Source organism: Anser anser, assembly GCF_964211835.1.
Source record: "Anser anser genome assembly, chromosome: 3".
Classification (NCBI taxonomy): Eukaryota; Metazoa; Chordata; class Aves; order Anseriformes; family Anatidae; genus Anser; species Anser anser.
The window spans coordinates 62,473,087-62,495,724 of NC_139722.1; the positions used below are offsets into that span (position 1 = coordinate 62,473,087).

At 40.4% G+C, this 22,638-nt stretch overlaps 1 protein-coding gene across 5 annotated transcripts; it reads right to left on the reverse strand.

The window, feature by feature from the left end:
- Positions 1 to 9,677: 9,677 nt before the first annotated feature.
- MTFR2 (mitochondrial fission regulator 2) lies at positions 9,678 to 19,007 on the reverse strand. Of its 5 annotated transcripts, none has more exons than XM_083828372.1 (8): positions 18,855 to 19,007; positions 18,623 to 18,748; positions 18,251 to 18,355; positions 17,885 to 18,009; positions 16,026 to 16,243; positions 14,602 to 14,905; positions 12,051 to 12,237; positions 9,678 to 10,526 (listed from the first exon to the last, which is right to left on the reverse strand). In XM_083828372.1, the coding sequence occupies exons 1-8, from the start codon at positions 18,915 to 18,917 to the stop codon at positions 10,512 to 10,514; spliced, it is 1,143 nt and encodes a 380-aa protein (XP_083684498.1). In that variant the 5' UTR covers positions 18,918 to 19,007; the 3' UTR covers positions 9,678 to 10,511. The 5 variants fall into 5 exon arrangements, with proteins under 5 accessions (XP_083684498.1, XP_083684497.1, XP_083684495.1 ...); XM_083828371.1 differs by having other exon boundaries at positions 18,581 to 18,748; XM_083828369.1 differs by having other exon boundaries at positions 9,678 to 10,530; positions 18,581 to 18,748.
- Positions 19,008 to 22,638: the final 3,631 nt, after the last annotated feature.

The following is a 22,638-nucleotide window of genomic DNA, read 5'->3' on the forward strand; positions in this document are numbered from 1 at the left end:
GAACAAAAATGTAAAGAGGACTACAAATATAGCTGGAACAAATGGATCCCATTGTTTTCTTTCAACAAACAAAACAAATCAAATTCCCATTGCAGAAGGAATGATCCTGCTGACAGGATTATTGGGAAAAATAATGACTATCAGAAGAATGGCCTTTTGATTATTATAAGTAGTTGTTAGAACTAATTCTCTAAATAAATAATACTCTGGAAACTAATGTCTAGCACAATCAAAAATGTCTCTCAGCTGAGTAGCTAGATAATAGCTAGCTAAAACAAAGTTGTAATACTGCAAGTCAAACAACTACTCCAAACTCCAACTGCAAAACATTAACGTTTGAGTTTAAAGAATAAGGTCTCTTAAGCAACACAGGTTTTAGAAACATCATTTATGCTAGGACAACAAGTTCAAATATCGATTTTAGGTGTTTCCATGTACATTTGAATGAATTAGGATTCATATTCACAATTAACTGCCCAAGTTTCCCAAATAGGTTCATCAAGTCTTCTGAATTAGAAATTATTCTTGATAGATTAAGTTCTCTGATTTTCAGTCAATTATTTTCTAGTTCTGTTAAACATAGGCCAAAAGACTTTATTTATTTGTAACTGAATTAAGGATACATTGGTTAGTATCAGTTATATTACTATACAGAAGATATAGCTCTCTTCTATCTTTATATATTATGTGTTATATATATTATAGAGAAAATAGTTATTTTATTAACACATGCCCGCAGATGAACAGACAAAACAGTCCTTTGCCAAATAATTATAGATACAAAAAATAAATTATAAAATGGATGATAAATGGAAATTATTTTTTTCAGTGACTGGTATTAAAGGGAGAAAATATTAAGGGAGAAAGTATTTCTGAAGCACAAGAATTTGAAAATAAGCTGGGCAAATAATACTGAAATGGACAAAATATTTCCCAAATGGACACAGCTGTCTTCTTTAGCCTTTACCCACAACATAATCTTATATATTGTTAAAACTATTTCAGCAGTTAGTGGGCTGGTAAACAAAATGGTCTAAGCTGTATGTATGGAGCATGATATACATGGATATAAACCACTGAAACATTTACAAACACTAAGAGAGGAAATGGCTTCTCAAGGACCCTTCCAGACTGTGCCTTACACATCACATAGAACTAACAGAGTGAGTTCAGAGGAGGGCTAAAAAATGATTAGAAGACTGGAGCATCTGTCATATGAGGACAGACTGAGAGAACCGGGCCTGTTTAGCCTGGAAAAGAGAAGACTGAGGAGAGGCCTCACTAACGTATATAAATATCTGAAGGGAGGGTGTCAAGAGGATGGGGCTGGACTCTTCAATGGTGCCTAGCAAGAGGACAAGAGCAACGGGCACAAACTGAAGCACAGGAAGTTCCGGCTGAATATGAGAGGGCACTTCTTTACTGTGAGGGTGACAGAGCACTGGAACAGGTTGCCCAGAGAGGTTGTTGTCTCCTTCACTGGAGATACTCAAAACTGGCCTGGATGCTATCCTGCAAAATGTGCTCTAGGTGATACTGCTTGGCAGGGGCATTGAACTAGATGATCTTCAGAGGTCCCTTCCAACCCTGCCCATTCTGTAATTTTGTGGTTCTGTGATGATTCTATTATGACACCACCACTTCAGGTAACCAAGAGATGCTGTTCATTTCTACTATCCTCCTTGGACAGCCAATAGCTGATAATGTCCCTGATATTCTTTAAACAACTCTTGATTTCTCATGCATGTTGCCACTTTATTGGGCCAATTTCCTCATGCCCAGGCTCTGTATCACCTTACCAGGTAATAAGTTGTTCCTCAGATTCTTGTTATGTCCTCCTTGATTGTCTCTTCAGGATGTCTCCGGTGCTCAGGTGTCCAGCTGCACATCAAGGACGTCCCTGGCTCCCAGGCGCAGTTCCCAGGCCAAAGGACAAGCTCCCGGCCTGGACCCCAACCTGGCAGATGTTGCTCCTGTCAGCTTGGAGCACCCATTTCATGTCAGCATTTTCTCACAACAGTCACGTTAATTCCCTAAGTGCTGCCATCAGGGGCACCTCAAGAGCCTTGCATTGTCACCAGAGTGTCACTGTCACCCTATGGCCTCACAAAAGGCAGCTGGCCATAAGTGCTCTGAGCGTCCAGCCTGCGTCCAGTCCAGCTGGTGGCACTCGAGAGGTTGAGATCCTGCTGCTGGAAGGTGAGAGTTGGAAGTGTTGCTAGTGGAAGGTGTGACATCGAGGTCATTCCGGTGACACACGAGACGTCCTTCCTGTGGCACGAGAGACACGAGATCCTTTTGCGTGGCAGGTGAGGCACCCTGGTCCTTCTGGTGGAACTTGAGATGTCAAGCTCCTTCTGGTGGCGCGTAAGGTGCTGTGGTCCCTCTGCTTGCAGGCAAGGCATCAAGGTCTTCCTGGTGGAGTGCAAGGCGTCAACGTGCTGCTGGTGGGCCGCAACTCTTTGAGATTCTGCCAGAGACCCGCGAGGGAGGTGCTGAGGACCGGAGGCGCTTGATACCTGCTTGCCATAAGAGCAGCGTCCCGCAGAAGACGATCACCTCCACGCCACGACAGAGGCAGGCACCATGAGCCAGGCACACCAGGAGCTGCCAGCGGAGGCCCCCAGAGAGGAGTCATGCACCATCTGCTTGGGCCCGCTGGCTGATGCAGCTCGCGTGGGCCCCTGCGGGCACTCCTTCTGCAGGGAGTTCATCCAGCCATGGGCCGCCCACAGAGCCACCTGCCCGCTCTGCCGCCGGCCCATCCTGGCCATCGTGAGGCTGGTGCCTCACCCCGTGAGGGATGCCTCGGCTCGCCGGCCTCGGGGAAGGACCCAACGCAACGCAGGGCTGGGGCGGCGGCGGCAGAAGCGGCGGCGGAGCCCCTCCAGCTACCGGTCCCGCAGTGTCTCGCCCAGGCGAAGGGAGCAAAGCCCCTCCATGCCACGACAGCTCACCCGCAGCTTCTCCTGGCACTGGGAGCAGGACGGGCGCAGACGGTCCCGGTCCCCACTGAACACCAACGCCGGGGACACATCGTGGCTGCATAGGGCCCAGCAGGAGGAGCCAGGGGCTGGTGACCATGCAGGCCACCAGGCTGGGCCCCGTGTTTAAGGAAAAAACAAATCCTAAAAAGCAACCCAGATGGAAGTCACTGGGGGGATGGGAAATTATCATGGGATTGGGCAACTGGGTGAGGGCAGCAGCCATAAGGGTGACCATGCCCTAACTGGAAAAACACTGAAAGAAAACGTCTCCTGAGCCTGGGGCAGAAGGAATGCCTGATGGCCTGAGAACTGCCAGCCCAGGAGCCATACCACAGGGTGCAGTCCTTCAGGAACTGACTGCTCCAGCATGGGCTGCTCTCCACAGAGCAGCACAGGAAGCTTCTCAGACGAAAGGAGCTTCGTCTGGGGTAAAAAGCAGGCCTGTTTTATACCATTTATACCTCTTACCCATAAGAAGGCATAGGACAAGGGGGAATGGTCTTAAACCGGAAGAGGATAGAATAGGCATTAGGAGGAAATTCTTCACTGTAGAAGGGTGGTGAGGCACAGGTTGCCCAGAGAAGCTGTGGATGCCCCATGCCTGGAGGTTTTCAAGGCCAGGCTGGATGGGGCCTTGGCCAAGCTGATCTGGTGGGTGGCATCCCTGCCTATTGCAGGGGAGTTGGAGTTAGATGATCTTTAAGGTCCCTTCCAACCCAAGCCGTTCTTGGAGGCCTGTAGCTAGCGGAGTCCCCCAGGGGTCAGTACTGGGTCCAGTCTTGTTCAACTTATTCATCAGCGATCTGTATGATGGAATGGAGTGCACCCTCAGCCAGTTTGCTGACAACACAAAGCTCGGAGGAGTGGATGATACTCCAGAGTGCTGCGCTGCCTTTCAGAGGGACCTTGACAGGCTGGTGGGTTGGGCCAAGAGGAACCTCATCAAGTTCAACAAGGGCAAGTGCAGGTTCCTGCACCTAGGGAGGTATAACCCTAAGCCCCAGTACAGGCTGGGGGCTGACCTGCTGGAGAGCAGCTCTGCAGAGATGGACCTGGGAGTCCTGGTGGACAGCAGGCTGACCATGAGTCAGCAATGTGCCCTTGTGGCCAGGAAGGCCAAAGGTATCCTGCGGTGCATTCAGAAGAGTGTTGCCAGCAGGTCAAGGGAGGTGATCCTCCCCCTCTGCTCTGGCCTGCTGAGGCCACAGCTGGAGTACTGTGTCCAGTTCTGGGCTCCCCAGTACAAGAGTTACATGGAGCTACTGGAGCAAGTTCAGAGGAGGGCTACTAAGATGATGAGAGGACTGGAGCACCTGTCGTAGGAGGACAGACTGAGAGAGCTGGGCCTGTTTAGCCTGGAAAAGAGAAGACTGAGAGGAGACCTCATTAATGTATGTAAGTATCAGAGGGGAGAGTGTCAAGAGGGTGGAGTCAGTCTCTTTTCAGTTGTGCCCAGTGACAGGACAACAGGCAACAGGCACAAGCTGAAGCACAGGAAGTCCCGGCTGAATATGAGAGGGCACTTCTTTACTTGAGGGTGACAGAGCACTGGCACAGGTTGTCCAGAGAGGCTGTGGATTCTTCTTCTCTGGAGATATTCAAAACTCACCTGGATGCCATCCTGCACAATGTGCCCCTGCTCGGTAGGGGGCTGGACTAGTTGATCTTCAGAGGTCCCTTCCAACTCAGCTATTCTGTGATTCTTTGATTTGTCAGTCAAACTGCAAGAAACAAAACCAGAATTATTTATATAAACAGATAAATGTAACAAGACATAGTCCATGTCTTTTTTCTTTTTATAACTTGAGTTTTTCTTTCCCACACCATGTCCATTATTCTTGATAACTTTTTTAGATTCTTCTTTTTCTTAAAAAAATCTCTTCTATACTTACTTTCCGATGCTTGTCCTTTTTTGTTATACATTTTACAGTAGCTTCAGCTTCGTACTTCAACAATATATGAAAAGTGAAAATTTTCCCTCTTTATACATCCATCGGTGATTTACAGCAGGTATCCTATTCCTTCTAGTTAAGCTATATACTTACCACACAAATCTTTGAAATTAAATTGGATAATTTTAAGTACAGTGAGGGTCTCTGAAGGAAGCTCACATATCTATCACTATGAAATTTACCTACTTCCAGTTTCTCAGCGGCAGATCTATTTTTGTTAATTAAAGCCAACATACTTGCTGACGAACCTGATGGTTTAAATGTGCTTTTTTATAACAGCTGCTCTCTTCTTATTTTTAATATGTTTCTTTTATCCCCTGAGGATTAATATTCTCTTTTAATAATCCTTAGTTTAGAAACAGTAAATCTTAAAGGAGACAGTGTCCAAGGAAGACAGTCTGACTGTGCTAACCCAGGAAGAAATATTGAGACAAGAGGTTGGTCAGTTATCTGAATGGAATATAACTACAATATGTATATTCTACAAAAAATATATGCTATTGCATGCCAGCAGTTGTGTAACAAAGGAAAAAAATTTAGTACTTTTGTTGAAGAAACGCAACAATGGCTTCACTGATAAATTATACTAAATTATGTAAGTACAGCAAAAATATAACTGAATAAGAAGCACACACCCACCTTGTGTAGATTTTATCCATGAAAAAAGATTTTTCAAAAGTTTTTGAAATGAAAAAGAAGCAAAAGTTTGAGCTTTAAAATAGAACTGATAAAGGATATTATGTTCCTTCAAAATACCTCCAAAAATATGAATCAGTTCAGTAGTCTGGAACTCAAACAGAATCAAGACACAAAATCAATAATTTTAATAGGAGTTAGTGTCCTTTTAGTCTTATAAATCTTTTAACTACCATTTAGTCTCTACAAAGTCAATTATGAAAAGTTGACTTTAAAGGTACTTTGAAAGAATTTGGTAATTAATGCCTAGACTTACACTTCAAAAGTTTCAAGAAGCATTTTCTGTATCTGGCAATAATTTTCCTAAACAAGATAAAAGGGAAAAGAATGAGCTGTGGGCTGACACATGAAGAGAAATTTATGAAATGTCAGGCATATAAAGAATATAAAGCAGGATAAAAAATACACGTATGTGAAAACCTGCTTGGTTTTACAGTCTTGAGCCCTGTCAGTTTTCAAATTCTAGAGGTTTGTCATTAAAACTTTAAGAGAACCGTCAAGTCTTCAAGGCTGAATCAAATCCCTAAAGGAACTGTTGTTCACATCAGTTTTTTTCAAAAACCTTTGCACAGTTGTCAAGACATTTCACCTGAAGTTAGCTGACCTTGTATATTGAGTAACTTACTCTAATTGTGATTTTATAATGTTATTAATAAATTATGTTGAAGAACATTTTTTTATATTTTATAACCATTTTTATATTTACAAAATAAAGGGATTTGTAATAAAATCTCAATGTCTAAATGAACAAATAAAAAAAAGTTATTCTTTATTAATACTCATTAAACTATACGTAAGACTGTACATAGCAATACAGTCTCAATGCCAAACTGTTTAGCATCATGAATACTAATGCCTAAGAAAGAGAAAAAAAAAATTGAATTACTAATATTGAGGACAATACTGTTCAGGAAAAAAACTATTTTCTCACTTAGAGTTGTAATAATAAGGTCTTGCATCTTAAAGCAACTCTTTAACCACACGTTGCTGAATCAAATCACGCCAATGACTGAGGATAATCTGAATGTCAAATTTTCACTTATTTCTCTCATGCCAGAGGGGTTATAACGCCTATTTTGACCACTGGAAAGCTTGATGAAGGCTTAGTTTTTTTCTATTTTTCTTTCAGACAAACAGGGGCAGTCTTAAGTATTGGAACAGAATCTGCAAACTTTTCAAGTTTCACATAAGCATGCAAAAACAATGCTCTGAAGAGTCATACATGTAATTCATGGATTTAGATAAACCCAGAAGGTAATACAGATGTAGCTGAAGCCAGTGTCACTGTGAAAAACATATTACCAGGTTACCTGGGGATCTGTTCTCTGAAACTATTGTAGGAATCGAGATCATGAATGTCTCCACGACACGTAGAGCCACTAGTAGACAGATTTCAGATAAAGCAGAAGTGAAATCTGGTTGAAGGCCTTACTAGCGCTGTTATTAAAGAGTTATTTGCCTGCAGGACTTACCCCAAGAGTTCAGATCAGAAAGGCAAAGAAAAAAAAAACCTTTTTAACAAGATACCTTTGTCAATTAGGTTTTTGCAAGAGCCCCATATATAATTATTTTAGTAGGACTAAAGAACAATGCAATCAGTTCCTGAAAAGAGGAATAGACTGAGGGCAGCGGATACTGTTGCACATTCTCAGCTGTGCTTTTTCTCCATACTCTGTAGCTAAAAAGACAAACATGACAAGCTACACATAAGTTGCTCATCACAGGTAATAACTATCAAGACAGGTTTCATATCTTATGGGAACTTGTCAGCAAAAGTGATATTCTTACAGTTCAGGTAATTTTACTTGTTAGTCTCCTTGCAACGGGAAGCTCAGATACAAAATATAAATCTCTTAGGGTCTCCCAGGGAAAAATCATTAGAGCGCTTTTACTCAGCCACATTGCACTTTCCCTTCTAGCCCTATTTACTCAAAATATTTGGGAAAAAAAAATAAATCTTGTTTCAGTTTTATCAATTGAAAAATTAGATATACTATAGGTCTTTCACAGGTTTTCTACTGAGGAAAATATTTTTTATTCCAGAGACCTCCCAGCAACTCCTGAATGAGAAATCCCACCCAAAATCTTCTCAGGAATGATAGAATATGTTTTTCCAGACTTCTTTAGATACAAGAAGAGAGATCACATGCTGTATTGGTCTGTTGGAACATCCTCCTGAGTCTCCTCACCCACCACCTCCTATTGCTAGGAGTTGTATTGCCACTGAGCAGTTCATCCAGGGACCATATGTAGACAAGTTTATTTGTAGGTAAGCAGGGCACAGATAACCTTAGAAAACACTAAGTTGCTTCCAAGTTGTTGATACAGATGTTCTGGTCAAAAAAAGTAAGCGATAAAGCTAAGTCTCGTTCATTCTGAAAGGGAGAAAAATCTCCTCTGCAATGGGTGCTTGCATTTTCATTACTGAACGTCACTGTAAATTTTGCAACTTCTTGATATTGAAAACTGTCAGATGTTAGTAGATATCTCCCCCAGACTCCTCAAGGTATGCCAGGGTTCATTGCCTCATCAAATTTACACCTGGAACTACATAAAACAAAGAATCTGTTCTCTTAATGTACAGAGGTGGTACATAGCTGGGGAACAAAAAGTCCAGCACAGGGCCATGACTTTCCCCCACACCTCTAAGGAAGCATACCAACTATACGGACTACTTTGTAGTAGCACAACTCCCTTTGACACAAAAATCAGAGATACTACCCAATAACCTGGAGGGCCAAACAGCTCATTAAAATTTATAGATGTTTCTGAAGTCTGACACTAGATACTTGGCTTAAGTAACACCAAGAGAAATTGTGGAGAGAATTTCTTTCTAAAGTCATGGGAATCCACTTTCAAATCCAAAATCCCTGCTGTGAACTGCAGTCTGGAGAGAACAGAAGATATACACACAGAGTCCAAAATAATAGTTCTTCCCAAAGAAAAGAAACCGCCGATCACATAAAGTAATTGACATAGAAAAGACGACTACACTGTCCAGAGCTTTCCAGATTAACGAAGTCTCTCACAGCAGGAATTCCACCTTCGCATTCATCAGTCTCAAGAGAATGGTCGCAAATGCAGGGAGCCCCTGGCTCTATGAAGGCTGACATAGCAGAAGAGGGAGCTTGCTCCACCTCTTCACACTTCATATGCTGAAAAAAGGGAGCTCTTTCACAAGCTTTACTCTCAACAGTACCCACTTACCCTCATATCCTCTTTTGCAGGTGCCCATGGACTTCCTTCACAGCTGTTCTCTGCTGCCCTAGTATTTCAAAGACCAGAGCAGCAGACAACAGAAAGCTTTGACAGAGGAGGTTAAGATTATTAAGCAGAGGGCCAAGCTGGCTATTCTGTGTGGATTTCACAGCAGTTCTGAAGTTCAGGTAGAGAATGTAGAAAATGCATATTTTAGAAGCAGAAAGAAAGGTAAGGTCAGGCTGTTACAGACTGTGAAAGGAACAAGAGAATGTCATAAAGTTTAAAAATCACTAAATTCAAGAAAAAACATCTAGGAGACATGATTTAAGAAACAAAGTATTTGTTGTGGTTAAACACCCAGCCTCCCAGCTGAAAACAGGACAATAGTTAAGTCATGAGCTCCAATTTTAGTCAAAAGGTAACTTATGAAATTAAAACAAAAGTATAGTATTTGAACAGTTACTTCTAATAATTGTGCAAATAAGACTTGGCAGTAACAGGGAATCCAGATGTCATTCCACTCTGTAAGAGGGTAGGAAAATAGAAGGTGCACAGTACATACAAGGGACACAATCCATAGTTCAATTGAAAAGATTGGTTTTTTTTTTTTTTTTTTTTTTTTTTACACGTTTGGATCATTAGACAAAAGATTAAGTGAAGGCAGCTATCGTAAGCAGTGGATCACAACAAATTTGTAAATAAGAGACTCCCAGTCCTCTAACAGGAAAAAAGTAAGCTCTTCAATTTATTTTATCTAAAATAAATTAAGAAGTTTTATAATATGGTCAGCTCTTCAGATACAAGAGACTCCACAACACAAAATGTCACCACCACACACATCTATGATACAAAGGAAATTTTATTTTATAAACTCTGTGAATGAAACAGACTTTATACAGAGAAGCCAGAGAGACAATACAATTAATGTTTATTTACACATGGAATTTAGACTATGTGCTAGCAGATCTCTCTACAAGGTCTTTTTTGTCTCAAAAGAAAAACTCCTCCATATTATAGGCATTTAACAGACAGCGTGTAGCATACTTACAGCAAGACAAAGTTTCACAAACATGAAAGTTTCTCTACTGACTCAAGACAAATTAGAACACTGCTTGCACGTGAAATAAGGAGTTACATTAGCAGACTGCAAAGAAAACTGAGGAAACTTTATCACAGTATTAGCTACCATTAGTTATATACAGTCAGCTATACACAATACACTCCAGAAGTTTACACTTCTTCAGTATTTACAGTGAAGTACAGAGACAGTGCTCACCTAAGCTGCCACACAAATAATTACTTTTCTTTCACAAACATTTCTTTCCTGCATTTCTCAGTTTCCCAGGTTTCAGACACAGTGCTCCATAGTAACAAAACCCCCTTTTTTTTTTTTGGTTGTGTGCTTCTCACAAAGCATCACATTCACAAGTTTGGCTGCTGGGAAACTAAAGAGAAGGAAGAGGCAGTTTCACAAGCCCTACAACCCAAACGTTAACAGCATAGGACAGATACATTCTAGAACACATTACAGCAGTTTCACAGAGTGGGCCTGCCACTTACACACACTACGAAGTTTCCTCAGAAGTCTCCATCAGTTAAATTTGAGCTCTCACTTTCCACGTTGATACTTGTTTAACTTCATCAGTTCTTATGAGGCTAGAATTTGCATTTGACCTCAGGCTGCAACGTCCTACCTGGCCAGGAGGGATGGAATTAGATAAAATTATATCCAAGACAACTGAATGAGAAGCTGTTTAAAGGTACTTTGGGAGAATTTATGCATTTCACTTAACCCAGGATGAATAAGATAATAAGCCCGTGAAATTGCCTTACATGCATTTATTCTTCAGAACACTCAAGGATAAACAATTAAAATAAGCATGATCACACAATCAAGCCCCTATTTCAACCAGAAAAGCCCATCTTCCTTCATATGCTCCTGAACATGCTGGCCTTAATCCCTGTTTCAGACTTTATAATTTAGCTGTTAGATTCTGGAACAAAAGATGATTCATAAACAAGCTCTTCCAGGATCTAACTTCAATCTTCGTATCTAGAATCAGGTATGTTAGCTATACAATGCAATTGTCTGTAGCATCCAAAATGTAAGCCTAGCTGTTTTGTTTGTTTGCTATTTACAAGTTTCCAATTTTTCCTTAAAAAAAGTCACAAGGAAATTTGTATAGGCTGTACAAGAGAGGATGACTCATTACAGTGTATAAAATAAATGATACATTTTCCTTGCAAAAAATCTCTGTGCCAGCTGAAGTTTTTCAAGGAATTGTTATAGCATGAAAAAGAGACACACATCTTAGTTTTCTTTAAATTTTCAGTCATGCAACTAGCCATGAGTATAGCTGCAGCCTTCAAAGAATGTCTGGATTTCCATCACATGTTTTCCAATACTATTTTCCTCCATTAGGCTAAAAAACAACAACAACAAAAAAAAACAGTGCCAAATAAGATTCTGTATCTCGCTCATTTCACAGATGAAAAAATATAATTGCTAAGCAGAGAGAGATGGTTTAAATTACTTCCACCTGTTTCCATCTGTCTCATCTAAGCAGCTCAGAGGTTTACAGATGTCTCTAGTGAATAACCACCAGTACTGCTGGACTGCAGAAGTTAAAGTAGCTTGTGGACTGCTCTACAGAAACCAGCATCTTGTTCATAGCAAAGAACTGTATTTTTCAGGGGCTCTGCAACAATGTTCAGAATCTTTATTCAGAATAAAGATGCAGACCATGTGGAAATGATGCTTGCACAAGAGGGAAGACACTAAACCTAATGCTTTGTTTTCTGAACACACAGCACATGCTAGGCTGACCTCTGTTACCTTCCTGGCATCTTTGTTTGTAAAATTAGTTGGCAAATTAATAGTCGGTATTACTAACTGCACATACAGTTTCTACACGCAAATGCCTGCTAGTTACTATTAAGCAAACGTCCACAGTTCAACCAACGATGAGCTGAGTTTTTAAAGTCAGTCTAGCTTTTTTCTTCTTGGTGCATCTAGAAAAGCATTTACCAGCCTAAATCCATTCATAATAATAAATAGTTGGGATTCTCTGCCTTGATTATACTTGAAAAAAACAACTAAGCTGATGGCTTAAAGTCATTGTAGAAAAGTTGTAGACTCAAAAACCTTGCTACTATCCATGAAAATTGCAGTCATTTCAAGAATATAAAAACGCATTCTTATATAAAAACATACCAGTGGGATCTCTGGACTAGAAAACGGGGAGCTATCAAAAGATCTATTTTCTTTGTCCAGTGAATCATCACTATCTTCAAACTTATGTGCAAATTTCTGTTTCAGTGCATGAGTTAGTATAGCAACTGGATCCCAATCTGAACTTAGCTTCTTTTTGGGTTTAGAAAGAGGAGTGCCTCCAGGTGACCTACAAAGAAAGAAAATTTATTATCTCCCGCCCTTAATCTTGTGCTTAGTGATCTAAAATCCCATGAGACAACTTTTGTATACATCTTCATCCTATAAATCCTTGATCGCACAAATAATGCTGCTTATGTTGTTTTATAGCAATTAACCAGACAGGGCTAACAACAGTACCCCTAACAACTTGTCAGCCAGACTGTTAGTTCAAAAATACAACTTGATGCTGTTCCTTAAAGAAAAGTGGCAATAAATCAACAAATAGTGCTGAAGTAATGCAAAAGGAAAAAAAAGTACAGTTTGCATAGCAGATTTCATTCATAAGCTATATTAAGACATATTAGTTGGAGATTCCTACTAACATATTTCATAACCTTTTACAACATAATTTGACTTAAATTTCATTAATTCTCAGTTCAGAACAGTATGCCTTCCTGTGGTCTTAGAAGAAAGAAAAAGAGTTACAAAATTTCTCAGAGTAATCATTTTTAAAAAAACATACCACTTCGTTTAAGTCAAATATGCATCCAGGGTACCAGAAAGTCCCATTAATTTACAGAACACATTTAACTTGAGTTTCATCATCAAAAAAAAAATTATCAAATTTAGCACAAAGGCTTCAAAGAGTTTTTCTCTCTAAGCAAGCAACTGAACATACAAATACAAAATGTTTATAGACAAGAATTAGAAAAAGTACTTCGTACTTTGCAGCCTATCAGTACTTCCAGGGGTCTTAAAAAGGATGAAGAAGGACTCTTTCCTCAACTGAATAATGACAGGACAAGGGGGAATGTTTTTAAACTAAAAGAGGGGAGATTTAGATTAGAGGGTAGAAGGAAATTCTTCACTCAGAGGGTGGTGAGGCACTGGCACAGGTTGCCCAGAGAGGCTGTAGATGCCCCATCCCTGCAGGTGTTCAAGGCCAGGTTAGACTCAAGACTGAGCAACCTGATCTAGTGGGTGGTGTCCCTGCCCGTGGCAGGGGGTTGGAACTACATGATCTTTGAGGTCCCTTCCAACCCAGGCCATTCTATGATTCTTTTTTAATTTATAAAAAAGTGTTCCCAACGAAATCAGAAGACAAAACCCACAAAATCAAAACAGCACCTAGCACCCCAAAGCCTAACAAAGTCAGAAATTAGCAACTAGTCCAAGAAAATAATCATAAAAAACATCCTAAGTACTGAGATATTTGAAACAAATCTAGATATACGCACACTTGTGCCAGCAGAAAGTGTGATTTCCAGACCAACGAGTTGCTGCTAACGCACAATGACAGCGGTAAGCTCAAGTCTGGCAGTGAAGTTCTACCTTCAGTATTCAGGTAGATGTCTAAATCCCATAGCGTTTCATATGCACACCTATCATTTCCTACTCAGCTTGCCCCTGCTCAACACAATGGCGGTTAAAACTGTTGTTACAAACATTTCGCTCTCTTCTTTCACCATACATGGAAGGAAACATCAAGAAATAGTTTTACCTTAGTGCAGTTTATATTTACACAGTGAATAAAGCAAATACATCATCAAAAGCATGAAGGCATGCTCCAGAATTGTATATAGATAATTTGTCCAAGCCTTGTGCTAAGTATTTTCAGGGATAAAACTCACACTTAAGGAAGTGCTGAAATAAGAGCGCAATCATTTTTGGTGACATTCTCCCCACGTTAAGAGCTCTTATTATTCAGTAGAGATTCAATTTTTCTTGCGTACTTTTCCAGCTCCAGAAGTTCAGAAAAGACATCTGACAACTTCTACCACATCTAGCACAGCAGACCAACACTGACACGAAGAGGTATTACAGTCTTCACTAAAGCATTTTTGTAAGGTCAACTGTTCTTAAAATCAAGATGGCATACCATGAAAAATATCTCAATCCAATTGCACTATTTAAATTCATGAAAGACTTTCAGTAAGATACAGCACATATTTGCTTTAACACTTTGAAGGTAGTACCAGAATATTTTGGATATGTTAAGACACTTTTTCAGTGTCCTTTCACAGCGAATAAGAAAAGTGTATTTGTTCAGATCAGTTTCCTGTGATTGTGTAGGTAACTTAAGTGATTTTCAGATAGACCCACTCTCAACAAAAAAAGGGACACATGCACACACACAGACGCAAACAACCTGAGATTTGTATACTAGTGCAGGAGACCAGTTTTAAATGCTGAGATATTCAGGATTTTTCAAACACCTCTAAAAGCCATGTCACATTCCAAGCCGTGAACTTAAACATTGCCAACTTCAGTCTGTCAGCAGCAGCTGCATGTTAAATGATTTGTTTCTTCTTGGTGTTCTCTGCTTATACTCAAATGCTCTAACGGTTACACAGCCTTAGATAGCTCAGACACAAGTTGAATTCCAACCTACCTCTCAGTAGCACGCAACTGAACTTTGTTTAGGTCTTTCAAAACATCCATCATACTAGGAATGTTCTTTGTCCTCTGGTGATCAGCAGCACTATCAGCTGTAGTCGAAGCACTGTTTCTTGCAGCACGCCGTTGTTTTATGAGTTCAATTGCTGAATTACTAGCACCAACAGCAGATGGTGCACCAGAAGGGAGCGGAGGCGGCGAAGGAATTACAAAGTGATTGTGAGAGACGGACAATGGCGTAGAAGTCATGGCTGGCACTGGGTAAGATCCATCTGGAAGGCTGAATGTTTTAAAGGCTTCTGGATGCAGTCAAAAGAAAAACAGGGATTTTATTTTCAATAGTCTGTAGTACCTTAGCAATTAACAATACCAAGCAACGTCTTGTATGACTGTTTTAAGTCAAGATAAGATGGCCCTCTAAAAGCACTTTCTTACATACCTCACAGATTATACCACAGAAGAAAATAATTACATTTAAAACCAAAACCGATTTTGATTTCAAAGCCACAGACTCAGAACACATGAAATAATGGATTTGAGGTGGTCTGGGCTGCTCTGATGCATCTTTGATCTATGCACTAGATAAATCAGAAACCTGCAACAGAAAGCAGCCTGCAAGTACACATAGTTCATTCTCAATGGTCTGAAGGTTAGAATAACTCAGATAAAGCAACAGCAAAGAAAACCACAAAGCACATAAAACAGACTACAAAACTGCATACAGAGTGCAATGGAGAAGAGACAAAAAGTGACAGCAGAACAACAAAGTTGAAGCACAGAGGCCCCTGAACCTTCTCATATCAGTTCAAATGTTTCAACAGCCACAGTGGGGTTAGTATGCAAGACAATTGTGACCTCAAAACTTAAGGGAAAAAAAAAAAATCACAAGATTGAAGTTCATATTGTAGACCAACTACCTTAGATACTCCAGTGGTGGTTAGACATCTATTTGCTGCATTTAAATTTAAAGCATTTAAAATTAAGCATTTCAATTTAAATTGCAACTTAAATCCTGAGCTTGAATTCCTTATATTTTTATCCAGTATTTTGATAACTTGTCAGAAATGTTACACAAGTCTAAGGTTATACTTTTTTTTTAAAAAAAAACAAAACCAGTAATTGGTGGTTTATTAGTGTTGTTACTAAGTTCCTCCACAAACATGGAAAAGAATATAAAGATCACTTAGGATCAACTGCATTCAGAATCAGCAAGCTGGCCATAAAAAGAAGAGTGAAAGCAAAGGGGGGAAACAAAGGGCACAAACAGTAAAAAATTTACATTCAGTAAATTTTGTTGGCATAACTTCAGTTGAAGAAGTTAGAAATGTTTTATATCAATATCAGAGACATGGTTAGATTTGAACAAGACCTCTGAGGCAGAAAAGGAAAATTGGTTTGCTTCAAACCAGAAAGGCTTACGTGATGGAATGTTTCCCAGTGTATGTGCTGCAACAATCGTGGCAATCTGAGCACGAAGAAAAGTCAGCTCATCTTCGAGCGCGGAAATTTTCTGAAGTGCTGCTCGATCAACAAGACTGTCTTTTTGTATACTGTTTTTTGGAACACTTGGTATGGAATCTATAGATGGATGCAAGTCACGATAAGCTGTACTTTTTTCTTTTCTCCATAATTCAGTCCTAGAAAGAAATAAAAGACGAAGTTTAAAAGGTTCAGCCAGCAAAAAAAATCTCAATATTTCTTCGGTGTTTGTCCAAGCAAGTTATCATCATTCAGCAAGACATAAAATTTCCAAGCTATTTAAGAAAACGCTTAGCTATTCATAATGTTAAGAAAATGTTTTAAGTCTTCCTCAGTTCAAGTAGGATAAACCCTGAACGGTCATAATCAAAATAGATAACTTACTCAGGGATAAATTAGACATTCCAAGGTCATGGTACGGGATTGAGCTGTTACAGTTCAATTTGACTAGGGTGCCTCTCCCTCCTCTCTACATGAAACAGTAAGTATAAAAGGCAGGGAAGAGTCAGATAATAACGATCTCTTAACTAGACTTCACACATTCTAGTCATTTATCAAACTCCGCAAGTGACAAAGAAGTTGTAATCTTTCAGAAAACACATTGGAGAATAATCATGAATTTTAATACTGACAGAGTAAGAACCTTATTTTCTATAAGCTACATATTGAACACAGATAGCATTAAAGAATAATGCTTACCGGTCTCAGGTTTCAATTTTAAAGTTTGTTTCAAATCTGTGCCTGCAGAAATACCTTTAATACAGAATGAGCGTAAACTCAAACTATCAGAATGAGACCATGAAAGGAATAAATTAAATTCACTTTATTTATTTCAAATCCACTAACCTTTGACTGAAACAAAAGCAGACCTTTTTTTTGCTACGCTCATCATAATCCTTTTACTTCAAACCACATCTGCAAGTTTTCTGATTTGAAAAAAAAAAATAAAAAAATCTCACTGGCTCAGAAGGAAGAGATACAGATTACAACACTTGTCCTTGAAAAACATCCCACTGAGTCAGAAGAGGAGGAGGAAAAAAGAATGGAAACAACAGAAAAATGAAGTTCCATGGATTTGTGAGTTAGACTTGCTGTAAGCAGCACCAAGCAGGATAAAACAGGCCAGAGTTCCTTTTAACAATACACTTACACTTTTAAGATTTTGCAGCTGCTACAAAAACTTTGATAATTTGATAGTAACAGCTGAGGAATCCTAAAATGAAACACAACTATATCACAACTTCTCTAACAAATTCAGATGACATACTTTTTATTGATGTCTTGTAATTTCATTACCAGCAAGCAGTACACAAAGATCATGGACAAACACATGCCAGTATCAAGTACAATTACATTATCCAACATAGACGTGAAAACAAAAGTATCCAAATTTTAACCTTGCTTTTAGCTCTCCAACTCATCCTCTGACTTTGAACTTATCCTGTAGAAGAACAGTAAAACTAATTTCTATTTTTTCCCTAGAGGAATGGAAAAGGGCAGAGGAGAAGACTTCTATACCTGGTATACTACATACGTGCAATGTTAAACACAAGTTAAAATACCAGTAACGCATCTGACACGCTATTGGGAAGAGGAAAGACAATACTCAGCATCAGAAATCTTTCAGATGAGAATATTCTGCACTATAAGAACTTCCAGGTGAGCAGGAACTCCCTAAAAACAAAGTTTGCAGGGCTGGTTTAACTAGAACCCTGAAAGGGCTGAGGGAGGGGAAGAGAAAAGAACAGATGACACAAGTTACTGCTATTACCCCTTTCTGTGCATGTACTTTTACTTACCTGAATCTAGCAAATGCTTGCCCCTCATCACGTGCCACCCATAAGACATCAGCAAGTGATGGAACTACAGGAGTTGGAGCTGTATTTTGCTCATCGTAATCCAATGGACACGGGTCTTGAACAAGCTGACAACAAGTATACAAATATACACGTATAGAGAAATTGGATTTAGTACACATTAAAAATCTCACCTTAGCAAAAAAAAGTTTTAAAGTGCTGTGAGCAAGCTGAAAACAGTGAAAAAAAGGTAAGCAAAACATTAGCTATATTTGTTTAAAAAAAAAATCACACAGGAAAGCTGTCACTACATTAAGGAACTAGGAAATTTAAATAGTTTAAGGATACATATAGCAGTAAATCGCTTACTTGAAAATAAGGTCTTGGGTAGGGCTCTAGGGAAAGAATTGTCCCAAGTCTCCGGACAACACTTCGTGTAGACCCATATTCCTTTTTTTGCCAAACAGATATGATCTAGAAATCAGAATAGCTTTTAATCCAAGGAGCGAAACAGAAGCCCTCGGTTTTTACAAGAAAGGTTATTAGATAACTTAATGCTGTATGCAATTAAGCATAACGCAGTTCGGTTAACGTATCTTTCTAATGTTCTTCTCGAGCTGAGAGTCAGAGTAAGGGTAATGCCCGTTTTAGCGGCCCGCTTCCAAAACGCCCCCCGGCCACAGCCCGTACCCCGCATGCTTTAGCGGCACGAGGGCCAAGGCCGAACGGAGCCCGACGCACCTTGAGCCGGCAGCTCCTCAGGGCGGCGCGCAGCTGCTCGAGGTGCCCGCGGGAGGCGGCGGCCGAGGGCAGGCAGCGCTGCAGGGCACGGCCCACGCCGACCGCGCGGCTCCCCAGGAGCGAGGCCTGCGGACAGAGCACGGGACGCCCACCGCAGCCGTTAGCACCGCGGCTAACGGCTGCCCGGAGCCGTCAGGCGCGCGCCCCCCCACCGCCCCCCGGCGCCCCTCACCTGGCCGGGCGGCCAGCCCAGGTGCGCCAGCAGCCGCCGCAGGAGGTGCAGCAGCAGCGACATGGCCGCACACCTGCCGGCACGCTCCTGGCACCCGCTCTAGGGGGTGGCAGGGCCAATCAGCAGCCGGGGGCGGGGCGGGAAGCACCGAGCGCCAACAGGGAGAAGGCGGCGCGCAGAGCAGAGCCAATCGGTGGGCGGGGGCGGGCCGAGCGCGCGGGGGGTGTCGGGATGGAGGCGCGTTTGAATGCCGCCGCGCAGGGAGCCGCCATGTCGGGCGCCGCCCGGCGGGCTCCGGGGGGAGCGGACTTCGGGGGGCCCTCAGATTTCGGGTGCATGCGGCCGGCGGCTGGGGCCCCGCAACGCGCGGGGTGGGGAAAGCGGCTTAGCCTAAACTCGGGGCACTGAGGGTAAGATAAGGGCTGGATGGAGCACCCCGGATAAGGGGAGAACAGATAGGGGGTGAAGCTCCAGCACAGGAACACCTCCATTACCCTGAAGCATCAGATAAACTACACCCCAGCTGAAAGCAGTAGACAAATGAAGAAGCAGAAGTCTGTATTTGTTTTCCCGTCAGATTGGTTAACTGATGGGTCAAGGTTAAAGAACTAAGCCGTGTTAAAGGTTCGTATGTTGTTAGTCTTCTGATGTGTTCATTCAAAGAACCAAAAAGCAAGATAATGTAAGAGCTTCAATACACAAAGTATCCTCAAAATACGAACTACATGAAAGCATCACACCAAAAGAGGAAAAGCACATGTAACATGCAAAGCAGATTTGATTTCTTTTAATCTCACTTGCCAAGATTTCTGCTGTTTTCCTGAAGATCTACTTTTAGAGTACTGAGACTTCTACTCAGAAGAAATGTGAATTTTTGTCCTCCAGCTATATGTTATCCAAAAGAGTTCATAATGCTGAATGAAGACCTAATTGTACTGTTCCCAGTAATGCCAAAGTTGTCAAAAAGTTGAGATAAACTTGATAATTATAGGACATCATTTTTATTCATGTTCTAATAACAGTTCCTAAACAGAATCCTATCCTGCAACACTTTGTTGAAATGTACTGTTACCGCTTTCTCATGTAGCAGTTACCATCCATAACTTGTAACGTGGATTGATCCTCTAAGATGGAACACAAAGAAGGAAATAGGGCTGGTAACAAAAGTTGCAACAACAACACAAAGCCTTTAGAGGCTTATGGGGTTTTAAGTTTGAGAAAAGGATGGACTTCTTTAATTTGTATTTAAAAAAAATGTGTACTACAATACTTAAGAAAATATACTTACCTAATTGCTCCAACACCTCTTTATCAAAGAAGGAAAAGCGTCAACATGAAAAGATACAAGGAATCAAAAGCACTTTACCTCAAAGTTGGTTAAAGGCAGGCACCTCAAACAAACTAAAATGCCTTGGTTGTGCAGTTAACTGCATCATCACCAGTAACAAACCGCTTTGGAAGTGGAGGTTCCAGCTGGGAACTTGAACTTGCTAACTAGAAGCATTTCTATGCAACTCCGAAGAGTACAGATGCGACCTGCAGGATCTCTTTACAAAAGGACTTAAAGGAAGTACTGTTATAAGAAATGAGAAGTGACATGGGGCTTAAGACTTGATGCTGCAGCCTTTACTTCTGGAGGGAAATCAAAACTATAATGACAACTCTTCTGCATGCTCAGTAAATGCCAGCACAGCAAAGTTAAAGCAGGAAAACTTTAATCAAATGTAGGTCTAGACCAGCAGCCTAGCTATGGCATTCCCCACCCCCCGCCACTGAAACAAATGTCTGATTTTCTCTGAACTGCAGGGGTAACCTTGGACTTGACAGCCACACATTAAGAGGTAAAGCAGATTCAGAAACTGTCTCAGTGCTGGAGAGAAAGTCAGAATTAATCACTTCACTCAAAATGAATTTAAACATTTCATACAACTAGAAAGCTTGATAGACTGACATTGTTGCCAGATTGTTTTGCTCCCTTTCTTGCTTCATCTGATTCAGCATACACAAAATATATGAGCTTTGTTTAAAAAAAAGAATAAGTTTTACATTTCAAACGTCTATTAAAAGATGTACTGCACATGTAAAAGCAAATCCTGCAGAAAGGGAGCCTGCCTAAAATATAAGGCAGGAATTACCCTTCAGTAACCACCACTGAAGGGCAAATATTAATCCTATTTCCCTTTCTACATAGATGCTGGCAAACCACTGCAATCTGAAATCCAATTTCTTCTAATACAGTTAGGAGAGTTAGCACTATTCTTCTGCCTTCTAGCATTTACTATGGATAGGTTAGATGGTTAACTACTAACAGTAAAGCTAGTAGGAGAGCACAGATAACTATTATCTTTACCAAAGTGTTGTGTTTTTTTTTTTTTAAAAAAGAAAAAAAGACTGACATTTTAAGGGACAAAATAAGAACAATACTACACATGATATTAAGGTTTACTTTCTCCATAGCAGTCTGAGAAAGAAAACAAGTAGTCTTATTTGATCAGAATGTCATTGCTCTGGTAATTCAAATATGCTACCATTATCCTTAATATTCTGTAAGTTAAAGTGTATTTACCAGTGAAGTACGTTTATGTGGTTTTGTGTTTTCTATGTTTTTATATTATTATTTATTTTTTAATACTGTAGACTAACTTCTGCACTTTGGCTATAACATTAGGAGGAGCACAACTGTTCAGAAACGGTGTCAAAGAGGTTAAGACTCACTTCTCACAGCTTCAGCTAACCACATCACGTTATAACTTCAGACTGTCTTACACAGTATACAAAGTGGAATACTAAAGGAATGTACTTCCAGGGCACTGCAATGGGATACACACCTCATCGAAGTGTTTAGTATATTCCAAACATCTTTACTGAATCAGGTTTTAAAATAACTTGCTTTTTCAGAGGGGTTTGTGTTGGGTGTTTTTTTTGTTTGTTTCCTCCAAGAGTCCAGTTGAGTCAGTAATGTGATAGAAGACTTAGACTTACTCTTGCAAGATGACTTACCTGAAGAGGGAAGTCCATAAAAAGAAATTAAAGAGGCAGTTTAACAAATTGGAACAAAAATGGATACAAAACCTGCACTGATACTGCCATCAGTTCCTCAACTAAAGTGTTCTGTTGATGATTAAGCTATCAACAAAAACACAAACTATAATCCCTGGTGACCCTCACAATGTGACGCATACTTCATACTTTATAGACAGCACCTTTCCTTCTCTTGCAGTATGTTTGAACTCTATGTTTATAAAACCTTAAACACTGTCCTAAGCTACCTTTAGCAAGAGAAGCATGTTTTTTTGTTTGTTTTTAATGACAAAACAAATCACTAGGTATCCATAATATGACTGATCTGTTCTGGTCACAAGTTACAGGAATTAAAATAGCTGTAGATAGTTCTGTACCAGCTGTAGAAATATGGAAGAGAGTGAAAGAGCTCCAGTTCTCAGATCTGTTCAGAGTTTCTAGCACTAGTGACTTGGAAGTAGGTTTCTAAAACTCACGTTCCAGAAGAGAAATTATAAACTTGTATTCCTCAGGCTACTAACTAGAGAACAGTGACAATTTCACTCTCCAAGATAAAATTGTCTGCTCCGTCTGGCATGAGAATCCAGGTTTATCATTCCATCATCCTGTGTAAATGTGATTCTTGTGAACTAGTGTATAATCAACATTATGCATGACTATTTGTATTCACTCTATGACCAGATAACTATCATTAAAACCACTTTTAATGAAAAAGCAACACAGAAGTAGTAATCAGTTGATAAAAAAAAATGTTCCTCCAAGA